A 14988-nucleotide genomic window follows, 5' to 3' on the forward strand; every position below is an offset into this window, starting at 1 on the left:
GATATTTTTCAATTAGTAGGGAACTGAAAACTAAAATAGTAGAACTCAGGTAGTTTTTTATTGTTAAAAAAAGGTGGTGCCAATTATTCTTTGCCTCCCAGAGGCAATTAAATAGATTTTTAAGACTGAAAAAAAAAAAAAAAAACAAAAGAAAAAAACCATCCTGCATTGCTGCCTTAGATTAATTTCTCTAAAGCATATATACAGGAAGAAGTTTAGGGCTTGGTCAAGCACTACAATGTGCTTTTCCCTAGCTTTGTTTTGACAAAAATTGGAAACGTTTTTGGCTGAAATATCTATGGTTACCCAGAGGTAGCCATTTATTAGATAAAATGGCAACTGTCTTTCCTAGTTTAATGTGGTAAACTGGTGTTAAAGACACTAATCAGCAGCTTGTATTTCTCAGCTACCATGTTGGCACGTAGCAACTTCATAGTTAATTTTGACTCTATTGTATAAAATTTTAAGAGTAGTATTCAGTGTTAAAATATTGGCTAAAGTGAGGACCAGCTTTGTATATTAAGGGACTAGGTCCATACAGGAAACAATAAATTAGAAATGTGTCCTTCCTATGTGATAAAATCCAACCAACATGAGCAGATATTTAAAGAATCCACTTTACCTGTTACTTGAGATACATAGAAAAGTAAACCAGAAAACCACAACTGTACAGACAAAAAAAGTATATAACTTTATTTATAATATATCTTCGAGTTAAACTACACAAATTGAAGGAGATGTAACCACATGGCAGTAAGAGGTAGGAGAGATACAGAAATAGTAGACAAGTTGCATTATGCCAATTTGACTTTCTGTTGCCATAAAACAATCTACTCAAAATTACAGAACTAGTTCTATCTCAGTATGCATGAGTGATTTTACTTTGCACTTGCTACAAAACCAGAAGCGCAACTGAAACAATTCCTAAGCTGAATATTTCATTAAGTGTCTCTATGATCATAGTTAGAAGAATATACTCCCATGCAAGCAGGTTACAGGAGGTCACAATTGATTGCAAAATACTTTATTCTCTAACAAATTATCGTACTTATACACTGATGGAACAGTAATGATACAAAACCTATTAGGTGTAACTGTGGATTTTCTCAGTTGAATGATAAACTGCGATTGATCTTAAAGCAATATTTACAGGGATTGTGGTTTACCACTTTATCTAGGAGGATGAAAAATTTTAGCACAAGATACAGTGCAGTTACTGCACAGGAAAAGCATCCTTCCACACCCTGTGATTAAGACATGTTGCATGACTGAAACAATCTAGGCAATTCAAAGAAAAGCAGACTTTAGCATAAATGATCTCTCTGTTCATGGTTTCAGTGGAAAAGCATGTAATAACAGCTCCTGTTACTGATTTCACTGTTGTTTGTTTAGGCTATAAAGCCCTTTCTGTTAATACATAAGAAACAGAGAATGTTTACTAGTATTGTGCCAGTCAGTTGTAGCACATTCCTGAAGGCTTAGCTAATGCTATTAACATTTTAATATATACTCTGTATTATCTGAAGTAAAACCTAAACACAACAATATTGTAGCATGTGAAATTAAAATTACAACTCCATGATGACTTAAAAAGTAGTTTTCGGGTAACTAAACAATACTTCATTCCATTTAATGTTGGGGATTGCTCTCCTATAAATTTATTAAGCTATGGAGCTTGTACTTGAACAGTACAAGTATACAACTTCTTCTGCCCTCTTTGGATCTTTACTGTGTAGTTCTTAAGGAACTCTTATGAAATTCTTGACACTGTCTCAAAGCAGAAAAGTAACTGCATGAGGATTGCTGTTGCAAAGTGAGAATAATTTGAGTTTGTATAGAGATATTGGCAGAGCTGCCCACTCCACCACAGATTTTTTGATTCCCCCTGTCAAAGTTAGTGAAACACACTTTGGGCAGTTGAAGATATGAAGGAGAATTAAAAGGAAATGTGACATTTAACATACTAGGTACAGTGCTTCTCTCCTGACACAACAGACTGTTCCAAGTAACACCTGTACACTCTTTGTAACCCACCCCAAGCCTCCATAAATCTTTCTTCTAAATTGTATTCCTGTCCTACTTAGTATAATTGAACTTAAGTAAATTTCCTTGAATGAGTAAGATTCAGGATCTGAGCTACCTCTGACAAAAGATCCCTTTATGGATTCTCTTTCTCATCATCAGATGTTGAGTTAGAAGCTGTTATTTAAAAAGGTATTTAATGTAAAGCTTAAGTATCTCTACAACCTGAAGAAAGCAGCTACACCAACTTAGAGAAAGAATTTTCAAAAGCATTTTAATGCTGTACATAGGCAAGCTATTCAGTCAAGTGTGAAATGTCTTAAAATTGTTCATGTATTAAGTTTTACCCGTTTATTCAATAGATGGTAATATGGATTTCCTAGATTTATGTTTTCTCCAATTCCTTTCATTTCTCCTTGGATCAGCATTTTTCTGTCTGTTTAGTAGGGTAAAATTCATACCGTAGATGTACAACGATAATTTGTTAGAATGAAATATATTACTTAGCCCCAAATTTTGCATTTGCTTCTGCTGGAGAAGCTCTTTCATGAGCACAAGATCAATTGGATATAACGTCTAAGGTTCAGGAGTTTCTGTGGATTTCTCCATTTGGGAGTCTATTGTTACTCCTCCACATACCTCCTCCAGTCTGACTGGCCACCAGAGATCACTCTGTCTAAGAATTCAAAGTAAGCTCCTAAAATTAATTAAGATATAGGAAGAGGAAAGTGTGTTGAGAACATCCCTGGGCTAAGAACAAGTGTACTTTGTATCAGAAAGCAGTATGAACAGTAAACAGAGTAAAAAAAGTTAACATACTTGACATACAGAAGAGCAGCAGTCTTGCAAGAGTAATATTAACTGAGCAAGAAACAAATACTATAGAGTCGAAAAAATCTTTAACTTGACTATATAAGCATCATTTTATAATTAAAAAAAATCCCCAATTGTTTAAGCCAGTGATTTATCACACAATAGAAAAAGAATCCTTCTAAGGCAGTTCTTTTTTTAAAATTTTCAGTACTAGTTATTTGTACAGTCACAGGCTCAGTTTTAGCTTATTACAGTTAAGAATTTTAAGTTTGTATTAAATACTGCATACATACGGAATGTAATACAGCTTGCCATGCCTAGGAACATAGTGCCATAATTCTGACCTCCAGGGCTACCATAATGACATGAGGGTATACATGGCAGTAGAAAACCCTACAACTTCTCTTTCCTTTCCCAAGCCAAGTTCCATTTTGATTTCTGTGCATAATCCTAGACAAAATTACTGTCTTCTCTTTCTCTACAATGTGTGGTACTACTTCATATGCAGTCATCTCCCTCTCTTCCAGCCAATGAAGTTGAAAAGTATTTCCTGTTACTCGTGAAAGCCCCTCCCCAGGATTAAGGAAACAGACTTCTCAATCATGAGTCTCTATTCCAACACTACTTAATACTCATTATGAAAGGGCACATCAGATGGGCTGGACTATTGTTTCAATATTTCAGTATTTCAATACTGTTTAAAGGAGTACAACTGTCATGATTCTCACCATATGAGTAAACACATCTTTTACACTATCATTTTAGAAGTAGCTGTTAGGCGAGATCAGCACACTACAAAATTCCTCCCCACTCAGTAGCCCTGGAGGTCAATCTGATGCACATACTGAAATAATTTGGGCTTGAGGATTTTGATAAACCACCTATTCAGTATATTAATTTTCAGAGGAGTAACTATACATAAACGCTATGTTCCAAGTTATGTGCAAGAGATCAGTTTACCAGATTTATTCTTGTTTGCAAACACACACAAAGAATTTTCTGTCTTCTATTCAAGCAGAAGAGTTACAATGGTGCTTTTGCTACTAACTATGGTATACATTTTGGGGTTCTACATCATTCCAATTCATATGACTCATTGAAGTCAGGAATGTTCTTCAGTGCTGCCACTCAAATATCGGCTCCGGATATGATTTCTCAGTTGCTCTATGAGCTCAGGATTCTGCTGCTGTATCTGCTGTGCAAACTGCTGCCCCCTGTGTTGAACAGTTTTAAGTGAACTAAGCAAGTGAAAGCAGCACTTGTAAGAAAAAAGGATATCCCAATACAGCTGAAAGGTGCACAACATTGAAATTAAGATTAAAGATATCTTGATTTACAGTCTTAAGTTATTTGCAGTATTATTGATTTATCTGGTTAAAGTGTCTCCAAACAGGATTGTGGTCATAAATTGATTTTCTTTCTTTAGTAGTATTCTACTTGATAACATAGAGAAGTAAAGTATCACCTTTCAAAATATATTACCTTTTATGGTAAAATAACACATCTGCTCCAGTAATTTATTCTTTTCTATTTGAGAGCATCCACTCTGTTTAAAGTAACTGCTCTTAGAGTTGGAGTGCAACTTTATGTTAATGGTTCTAGAAATCCAGTATGCAGCTGCTGACTTTTACTGGTGAACAATCTGTCATTAATTGAAAGCAAGCATACTATCAAGTTTTTGTATCTTGCATGACTGAAGTAATAACAGATCTATCTATAACAGTTGTAGCTTAAGAGTTAAATTAATAGCAGAGACTAATTCTGTGTATAAGAGAAGCATAACACTTGTTTACTAATAAAAGAGAATTAAAAAATAGTATTTCACTAAAAGCCTAGCTTGTCCTCTCTGTTCTACATTTTGTGCAAGCAGCAAACTATCAAGACTCATTCAAACTACAGTGCAGATTGAAGGAAGCCACATTTTTATAGATGTCTGCATAGTACAGTTTTTATGAAAATAGTCCTAAATTTCTGCAGTTAGATGTTTCTGTCTGTGATGTAAATCATAAATTACTTTTGCCCTGAAGAGGTGAAACATAAAAATAGTTTGGAGTTGGCTAGAATGCTGAAATAAAGTAAAATTGTATGCCCTATTAGAGATCTTGGAATATAAGCAAATGCATGGTTTTCTGCAGATCCTTCCAGATGGATATCATAATTTTATAGTATAAAAGCCTTGGGTCCTGGATTTTGTGAAGGTATTCTTAGTTATCCTGAGTTCCCTGAAACATTCCTCATCTAAATGGAGAGATGCCAGAGCTGTAGCTTTCCCAAATAGTATCTGAGAGGTAGTAAATTTATCCACAGAATTTGATAGCACATGTAGAAGTACTTAAAAGATTTAAAGGAATGTTTTTACTAAGTGGTGTTAGAAAATAACAATGTATGAGAACCAGAAAGTGAAGCTGAGCACAGCTCAGTTGTTCAGTCATTCCAGTTGAAAACAGCAGTTCAGTCATTCCAGCGGATGGAAATGTATGGAGCAAACAAACACAGCCCTGGAAAATAAGTCTTCGAGTTCTTTGTTTTAATAACAAACAGTGGGAATAGACCACAGTATAATTCCCTTGACACTGCACCCTTTTAAATAGATATTGCACAGTTATCCTACTACAAATGTGACAGTGAAAACCATGCAGTTCTTACTTACGCGTGGATCAGGCTGGACAAATCCGAAAGGCCACCAACCCCAGCAGCAGGGCCACCAATGGCATTTGACATCATCCCTGACATCCTGGAACAGTTAGCACAGTGTTTGTATTGGGGTGTGCAGGGACCTTTACTGTAGGCAATAAGCCCCACTTCTTTTTTGAATTGCTGAGAGGAACTAAGTTGCAAGAAGAAGCTACACTTTGCAGTAAGCAAAATAAAATTACTTTTTCAGTAATACATCTGCATGTCAAAATTATAGCTATAAGTACTATACATCTTTTATTAATTCAAACATCTTAAGACATTTGTTTCAATGCTACCCCATTTTAATACTTACAGTTGTTGAATTTGAGGATTTTGCATTAAGCTTGCTGCCTAGAATAGACAACATATGGCTGAAATTATAAAATATTTACCACTTGGCTATTGCTGAGAAAATCATGCAGAAAAAACCCACATGCTGTGTTATATTACAAAATTAAGTTTACATGCAGAGCAAAAAGAACCACTACAGCAATGTATTTCATGGAAATGAAGCTGATACAAATTATGTGTTAAAGAAAAAATAGTGGTTATAGATTCAGACATGAAAAATATGACAAGCCATTTAACATAAAACAACCCAGCACCAGAAAACTAAACAAACACATGAAACATTGAAGAATTGCAAGGACAAATGTTTTCTACTGGACTTTTTGGACAAAAGTCTGTATTTTGTTACTTCTCAGCCTGGATAAATTAATTTTGCAACTCTTATTAGTACCAGGCATTAACAGTTAAGATTATGGCCACAAATATTTCGGATCAAACTGGAGTGTGGACTTACTTTGTAGCATGGTTTTGTGGTAACATATATCTTCTCTGGTAACTGCATATCTTCTTATTTTGTAGTAAGCATGAGGCTATTTAAATTTCTCATTCATTAGATACCTCTAAAATTATATTGCTTTTACCATAGTGTAAGGGTGTCTATGGACTGATACTATAGAAAAAAACATGTGATTTTTCAATGTTAGTAATGTAATTCCTACAAAAATCAGTGTCTGTATGAATGCACCACCAATAGACAAAACACAGTATGTGCTTCTATCGTATTAAAGATATTAAAAAAATCAGATATATCCAGTATTAATTTTATTGCTCAATATATCGACATATATAGATAACTCAAAAATAAATCAACTTTTTTCTCTAGTTAATAATTAGATATAAAATGTATAAAATGTCACATGCAGGTCAGTTCTGTGCTCAATATAGGGGTAGTTTCTTCCATTAGTAATAAGCCTTATCTAGTTTAGGGGCCAAAAACTGAGGCTACAACCAATTTTCTCAAGGTCAGAAAGTGAGGCAGTTTTTCACTTTAACAAAAAACCAAGTAACTACACCTTGGGAAAACAACTCATTTTTTCCTGAATAAATGCACAGTGTTCTATCTAGTTGACCAGGCATCTTCTGGAAACAATGTAATCGATCCTTTCCCCAAAGCCAGCTCCATACATCATCGATTCTAAACAGACTGAGGTTGTCTTCAGTACATCATGTCGCTAGTGAAGTAGTACACAGAGATGCAGTGCTATTTAATCATGAATGCCATCACAGAACTTGCTCCCTCTTTCCTTGCCTACTGTCTCTATTATTTGGACCATGTTACCAAACCAGATGTATGGATCTCTTCTGAATGCAGTGCACTTTACAGAAAAGCACTGGTTGAAATGTGCTGTTCCATTGAAGCTACAAGAGGGCTTGTAAATTTTTAACTGCTTTCTTAAAGTAAGTTTGGGGTTTGTTTTGTGTGGGACTTTTTTTTGTTTATTTTTCTCCAAATTCCATTCTACAAAGTTAATTAATTCTGGTTAGCTAAGAAAGCTATGTGGGAAAAAAAAAGAGCTATACTGAGGGAGGAGTACACAATTTGTTATTGTATTGAACATAAGAATGCAGTACATGCTATTTATATTCATTTTTTTAACTCTTAAGGTTATTAGGGATAATTTGAAAGAGTAAGAACAGAAAGGTCTCTTGGATAGTTCTCCCAAAGAAAAGTTGCTTTAGTCCTTGTATCATTGTTAACTGTTCTGTGGAGAATTGAAGAAATTTTCATCATGCTGTTGACAAGAGCCTTCTGTCATAGCATACATAAAAACAGCATAGCTAACCTATGTGTGCGGTTTTCTATAAATAACAGACAATCAGCAGGAAATAACATGGGCATTATTGGAGATGCTTGCTTCACTTCTTGTTTAGAGTGGAAAATTATGTATAAAAGTTTAAACTCAGTGTAATAAAGCCATTGCTATAATAATACTCATTAAAATTGCTTCTGTTATTGAACAAGAGTTGTTCTTAAAAGTTCAGTTTTTAAAATGGGATAATGCAAACCTTGAGATATACTCACCATACTAATGAAGGCAGGATTGTTTATCAAGCTTGCCATGTCAAAACTCAGTCCAGTTCCAGTCTACAAACAAATTGCAATTGAAGCTAAGTTTCCTACAAAATCCCAGTTTAAACTATTGTAAATAAATAGATGCAGAGCAAACTTACCGGACTGGACACATCTCTTAGTTTCTGTTCTGCTATTTTCAAATTTGACTTGTAAGAGTCATTCTCTGGATCAAGATCCAGTGCTTTCTGATAACTGGTAACTGCTTCTTCGTATTTATTCACTGAGGTCAGTGCCAACCTAATGTGAAATAAAGAAATTCTAATTAGAACATAAATGATTATCAAAAGCTAATGATATATTTTCTGTTCTAAGTAAAATAGTATCTGAACTAATGTTTAGCTTGACCATTTAATTAAAACAGGTACTATTGTTTAGTGTAAGCACTTGCTTTGTAGAGGAGGAGATCTCTCAAGACCACATCTTGCATTGTCTGTTTCATATATATGCAAGTTTCATTAAAAACTCCTTGGTATCATCAAGTGACTTAGTCACTTAAACGGCACAAGCTGGATCCAGCATCTGTGCCTTTTTGCATAAGCTCTGATTGTTTTTTCCAGTTCTTCTGACCTAAGAGATTATTTAGAAGCTTACATGGTTAGGTAGGGCAAAGATACTATTAATATGAGTTATGCAATGTTAAGAAACTGGACCCACAAATATACTGTTTATTTTTATATATATTTAAAAACATGTACTTTTAATATAATAATTACTATGTTAAATATTTAAATATAGAATATGTTTGATGATTATATAGTTGTCTTTATACATTTATATAAAATTACTTTTATTATTAACATTTTCATTATTTTAAAATATTGGACCTAAAAGTTTCAGCATTTTTCTCTCAGGATCAATGTAAGGGTTCTCCTTTTGTATCTTGTACTTCAACAACTTGACAAATGTTATACAGCATAGTAGTAATACCTGTAAAATGCTGTAAAAAAACCTTGTATCAGAGAAGCCTATTAATGTTTTGAAAAAGACTGCTCCAGCAGCTCATGAGAGCACAGGACAGACCTATTACTTCTAAGTAGTATTTTATTTCAAATTTGATTAGCTACTATGTTTAAAATACAATATTTCTTTGAACTATTCCAGAAGTCCATCTGGTTGCAGTTTCAATTCTATCTGCTACAGTATTTTCAATTTATATCTTTTCCACATTTTGTAAAAGATTTGTGTAGCCCACATTCAGCTGTTTAGTACTTCAGTTCACCTGATGCTGAGCTACACAGCCTTGATAGGTTGATAGGCTTGTGCTTATGCCTGGTAACGGACCTTGGTCTTTTGTCTTATGCAAACAAGTTCAGTGTTTTAGATACATCCATGACTGTCATCGCTCTCAGTAAGAGTATAAAACTCCAGGAATTTTCAATATTGCTCCTGGAGGAATCCACACAATATTAGTTTTTTCTCTCTTAACTCATTTACCCTCATAAAAAACAAGCACATTGTAGTAGTGGACTTAATGCCCTTTTGGCTCATAAACTTGCCAAAATAGTTTCTGCCCAGACAAGAAATGCAACCCATTATTTCTGTGATGCAATAGTGCTTTTTACAGAAAAAGTATTTTACAGAGAAAGTTTCTTGGCGCACAGTACAAGTAAGAACAGCAGACAATTTCTTTCCTCACACCTCCTACCCAGACAAATGGTCTTTCAGGATCATGCTGGCAATACCACCTTTAACTGATATTCCCACTTTAAAATGGCTCCCATCTCTGTATATTTGTGGCATTTCTGCATCTTTCTGTAACATACAAAGAATTTCTGTCAGATTCTTAGAAAAACTGGCAAGTCTCCATAATGCAGTTAGAGACCACATTTTTTCGTAAGGACTTTTTGTTGAGAAGGTGTTTTCTACATTGGGGGCATGGGAGTGGGATTTTCACTTATTACTAAACAAGCATGGTTTCCTCATTCAGCCTACGCCACATGTTTACTCATCTGCTGGGTTAAGCAATGGCTTGTAGCTCAAAATGTGTCTGAGAATGGTCCCATTCTCAGTGTGTATCAAAGGAACGTTGGTCTTACACCCAAAACTCTAAAATAATCTCCAGTTAAATCAGCCTGTAGCATCCCTCCGTATCAGTGAAATCAAAAGAGTTTTGATTGTCCTATATGAAGAAACAATCTAAGGAGAGTTAAATGAAACAAAACAATTCAACCTAAAATTTTGAAATCAATTTATCATTTCAAAAGCTCCTTAGTCTAGGTGGTATTGGTAAAATGAACTGTATAATACACACCAGCGCAGTTTAGCATTAGGTTGTTTAGATGTGGCTACTCCATACTGCAAGGTAAATTTTAATAACATGGACATAAGCCATTTTGTGCCAACTGACTCAACAAACAATCCCAAGCATTTTTTAATTTACTGGTATAAATATAACCTCAAAAGACATATGCAGCATTAAGTCCACTACTACAATGTGCGTAATTATTGAAAATGCAAAGTTGTACATCTTGGAAGAATGGCCCTTCACTCAAACCAACAGCCTGTTAGAGCATTCCTGACATTGCTTTCAGGTAGCACTTAAAACCACCCTCAAGAGGCTATACAGTTAATCTCTCAGACATTGCTGAGAAAACCTGCCAAAGAGACACAGCTTATTCTTGCTAAAATATCTGCTTCCAAAGAGCTATTGAACAGAAAAACTAAGGCTTTATTCCTGCTAGTGTGAAGCCCCAATGCTGTTCTCTAACAGCATCATTAACAGATTCAGTGTTCCAACAGCAGAATTTTTATTACTTTTAACTAGTTAGGAGGTAGGAAAAAACCCCCATAATTACTTCCTAAGCTAAATCCAGCAAGGTGATGAATTGAAAGGAAAAAACTGAAAACTAATGAAATCTGATGAAAATGCTGGTATCAACCACATATAAAAAGAGCTGACAGTCTGGTAGGGTCATCTTCAGAAAATTGCTATACTTACACAACAATGTTCTGTAAATGAATAAAACAACCTGGCTCAATATATTTCAGAAAATCCATGGTAATGTACACATGGGTCTTCAGTGTTTACTCCAATTTCTATTAGCTTACCCCATTCTTCCATATGCTTTGCTGTACTTTGGATCTATTGCTATGGCACTCTCACAGTCCTTTATTGCTTCCCTGAAGTTGTTGAGCTTACTTTGAGCAGCAGCCCTGAGAGAAAGATGGTAAGGAAATAAAGCTTTGTCAAGAAAACCCCAACCAACCAAAAAACACACAAAAAGCAAAACCAAACCATAACAACCAAACCCCAAGCCTAGATAGTCACACATTTGTGACTTATTACTGAGTTTTCATTCACTATTTAGGTTATGCTTAACTCTCTTTAATTAAGTAAGACAAGAAAATGTTATAAACTAGGTATGTGCCTAAGTGCATTGCTAGACTACGGTTTTGGAGAACCAGCACTCACCTCTGAGGACACAAAGGACAAATAATTCTAAGGAATTGTCTGAGATCTAGCATATGACTATGCATAGAATAAATACAAAAACCTATTACAATAAGTGAAACTGTCAAGTAGTAGTTTATATAAAATCACTGTTTATGGAGAAATATTTTATAAAATTGGTGTTTTCCAGAAGAAGTTTAATTTTACAGCCATTCAAAGGAATGCTGTGATTTTTCCCTGCTCAGGATTTTAGAAGTCATCTCAAGCTTGTAGGTAAATCACAATAACATTTCTCTAGAACCTCTGCATTACTAAATTACAGTTGCATCTCTTAATGGAGAAATACTTAATGTTGCAGATATTAAAACAATAAGATTAAAGACTTGACCAAATGAAAAAGAACATATTAAATAAGATTAATGTGACACAATTAAAATGAAACATATTAATAATCAAAAACTTCACCAGTATGACAGGTTTCAAGCCACTCTCATTTATTTTTCCTTGGTTAAAAAATGCAGTAGAAATTACAATATTTTCATTGCATAAAGCATATCTATTTTATTAAGAATCCTTTGTTGTGTGATTAGCTCCAAATTGCATGTGTTTTTCTGACTTTGATTAAAATGTCTTCTGAATGGGACTACTTAACTGTTTTGGGCTGTTAAGCAGTTGTCCAACTCCAGAGATGCCAGTGAAGCTTTATAAATAAAAGCCAGGGGCAATATTTGTTCTCACATGTATTTGAACAGAAAACATTTTTCCATGTTCACGAGAAGCTTTACATGGCCAGTTAAAATTTTGAAGGCATATCGCCCACTCTTTTTTGTACTGCTGTGGATAAAAAGCAATCCCACTGAATGCCATGTGTCCCCATGGCTCCCAAAGAAGTTTAAGATAAGAATAAGGTATATACTTATTGAAATTCTCTATCATCCACAAAGCTCCAAACAGCTCCTGTTTTCTTTTAAATAATTACATACAATACTGTACTGACTGACATTGAGATATATTTTGGTTGTCACAAATGTGGTATGTGATGATGCAACACGAACATTTTTTCTGCTCTTGCTAATTAAAACTTTGACATTTAAGCCTGTACTGAAGAAACTTCCAGTGACTTTAGGAAGCTTTTGAATCTGGTCTGATATTTCCATTTTATACATAAAGTGACTCATGATCAGTTTTCACAAGGAATATAGATGATTTACACTTTTCAACTGCTATCCTGAATATGCAAAACATTAGCAAACTGCATAATTTCCTTTCTCTTTAAATTTGCCTTTTAAATGCTGAATCTTTCATTTGTATTTATCACAAACAATGCTGGAGCAACAGATGCAGAGCTTCAAAAATAGCATAATCCAGCAGGTACAGTGCCACAAGGCCAGATTGACAGCACTTAATTTAATATATCCTATATCCTTTAATTAATAGTGGAGGCACTCTGGAGGTGGGCTCATTCCAGTAGGGCCTAAAGTCAGGACTGCTTTTGCTTTTGGCTGCTCTTCCAAGCAGTGTTCTGCAAGAGCAGACAGCTGTGACTAGGTTAACATGCCCTTCTTCAAGATCACCTGCTGCCAAATCACTGTCTTCTTCTTTCATGATGGTAAAGAAGAGATTAGATAAGAAAACTGTCACAGCAGCATTGTTATTTTTCAATAGGTCACACATGAAAAAACTGGCATTTTACAAAATGCTTGAAATCTCCAAAATTGTATTCCTGCATTGATGGTTTTTTTTGCCAGAGGTAGCTAGTACTCAAGGAGATAGAGAGAGCAGCTGAGTCACTAGAACACCAGAGAAAAAGGCTTTTACTACTCTCAGCAGGCTAGAAATCACAGCCTACATTATGATTTAATATAGACAACTTGTCACACACAATACCTTATCTGAAGAGTTGTAAGTAATTTTAAAGCCCATTTTAATTTTAACTGATACAGATATGCTGATTAAGCTCACTTTCACTCTAATTTTACAAATCTAACAACAGATTTCTAGCCTCTGATCTGCTTCACAGTTTATTTTTGAAATGATGTTAACAAAGTCTAGGAATGAAATGTGTGTATCATTTGGGTTTACCTGTTGCAGTAATAGACTGCATTGTTTGGATCCAGTTCTATAGCCCTAGTGTAACAATCCACTGCAGCACCATAATTTTCTTCCTTCATATGATTATTACCTGAAATGAATTATAAAAAGTTCTTAAGTAATTAGATGAGACAGTATGTAGTTAGATGAGAGAGCTCTTTATGAAAGAAATAGAGAAGCTACCTTTTAGCATCTATAGAAATGAGATATGACTGCACTTTTTGGATATACATTCTTTTAAACAGAAAAGTCATATGTAAATAAATATATCTACTATGTCTGTGAAGTTTATTATGTACATTGCAGTACAACACAGAATCCTTCCTCTTTTCATCTTGGTATTTCAGACTTTGCAGCTAGTTTCTGCTGTTAAGGAAAGATCACTTCACTGAGAAGTGTCATTGTAATTGCAGTTCCACTCTAGTTAACTATATTTGCAAGCCCAGTATCCTATGTTGATGTTTAAATTTCATTTTTTTATATGTCCTGACAACTTGCTAGTAACTGTCTAAATAACACCAAAAAATCAAAAAAAAGTAAAACTAAGCACATAAGCCCCATTTTTGTGATACTAAATAATTACCTCATTAAGATAATGAAAAGTATGTATAGCGTAAGCAATCTAAAAGGATTCAGAAGTAAAATTTCTCACCAAGGAAGCTTAGAACTTCTGCTTTGTAACAAAGTTTCACATTTTATACATTATAAGTCCAGTGGAAAAAAACCCAGAAACATTTATGTAATTTCTTTATGGACAGAAAATTCTGTACTAAGGTCTTTCAAAGCAAAAGGCACCTTACACATTCTTTTGTCCCCAGCACAAGGCAATCCTGGTAGTTTCTCTCTTTCCTGATGACACAGTAGTAAAAAACCCTAGTTCAGTGCCCAAACTTGTCTGTGGTCATGCTACGATTAATTTTTGGCCAGTTAGGTCCTATAGAAGCCTTGATTTCCTAGAAATGTCAAGAAATGGTCAGGAAAATTATAGACTTCACTGACTTCTTGTATTTCAGCCAAGTATTTAAACCTTCTCCTAAAACAAACAAGTCAAGGGATAGGCCAGTAAGTTACTTCTGATGTAGGTAACTGCGTAAGCAAAGGCTAGAAAAGTTTGGTCAGTGCAACAGTTTATCTCCGAGAGGAAGCAAGACTGTGGAGCAAATCCTCAGTGCTTGCACTGACTGAAAAAACTGTACTTGCATTTATTTGTGAACACAAAGAGCTTAGTGAATAAAATCAGATTTATGTAACAAAGTATCATCAAAGAAGTACAAAATCACATCCTGTAATACTGCTATACTAGACTGTAATTATAGTAAGCAGTCCCTTCCAGTGAGAACTCAAACTGTACTTGCATATATATCTTCAAAATACATGCAGAATGTAACAACATCTTTCTTGTTTCTAGAGGCCCACTGTTTATGCAGCTTTCCTTTGTTCTAAGGTAAAGATCTGTACACTAAATTGTACTGTCAAACAAAAAAGCCTTGCAAGCTAGCTGCAGTCAGCAAAATTGCAGCAGTTAGTGTTCCTCTAAAACAAAAATGCCATCAATGTCTATCAACGTTAGAAT

General features: G+C 34.7%; 1 protein-coding gene across 8 annotated transcripts in view; it reads right to left on the bottom strand.

The window, feature by feature from the left end:
- Nucleotides 1–14988, bottom strand: part of SGTB (small glutamine rich tetratricopeptide repeat co-chaperone beta) — a 42539-nt gene that overhangs the window by 18323 nt on the left and 9228 nt on the right. For 2 of the 8 annotated variants that reach the window (XM_085567765.1, XM_021534390.4), the window contains exons 5-11: nt 13407–13506; nt 10982–11086; nt 8032–8170; nt 7883–7945; nt 5825–5862; nt 5486–5569; nt 669–4049 (exon numbers count right to left, since the gene is read on the bottom strand). In XM_085567765.1, the coding sequence (XP_085423891.1) occupies nt 3938–4049; nt 5486–5569; nt 5825–5862; nt 7883–7945; nt 8032–8170; nt 10982–11086; nt 13407–13506 (641 nt within the window). In that variant the 3' untranslated portion in view covers nt 669–3937. Of the gene's footprint in view, nt 1–668; nt 4074–5485; nt 5570–5824; nt 5863–7882; nt 7946–8031; nt 8171–10981; nt 11087–13406; nt 13507–14988 lie in introns of those variants that run through there. The other 6 variants (XM_085567764.1, XM_085567760.1, XM_085567766.1 and 3 more) reach the window with 4 other exon arrangements.

Source organism: Lonchura striata, chromosome Z (assembly GCF_050655825.1).
Source record: "Lonchura striata isolate lonStrDom1 chromosome Z, ASM5065582v1, whole genome shotgun sequence".
Lineage (NCBI taxonomy): Eukaryota > Metazoa > Chordata > Aves > Passeriformes > Estrildidae > Lonchura > Lonchura striata.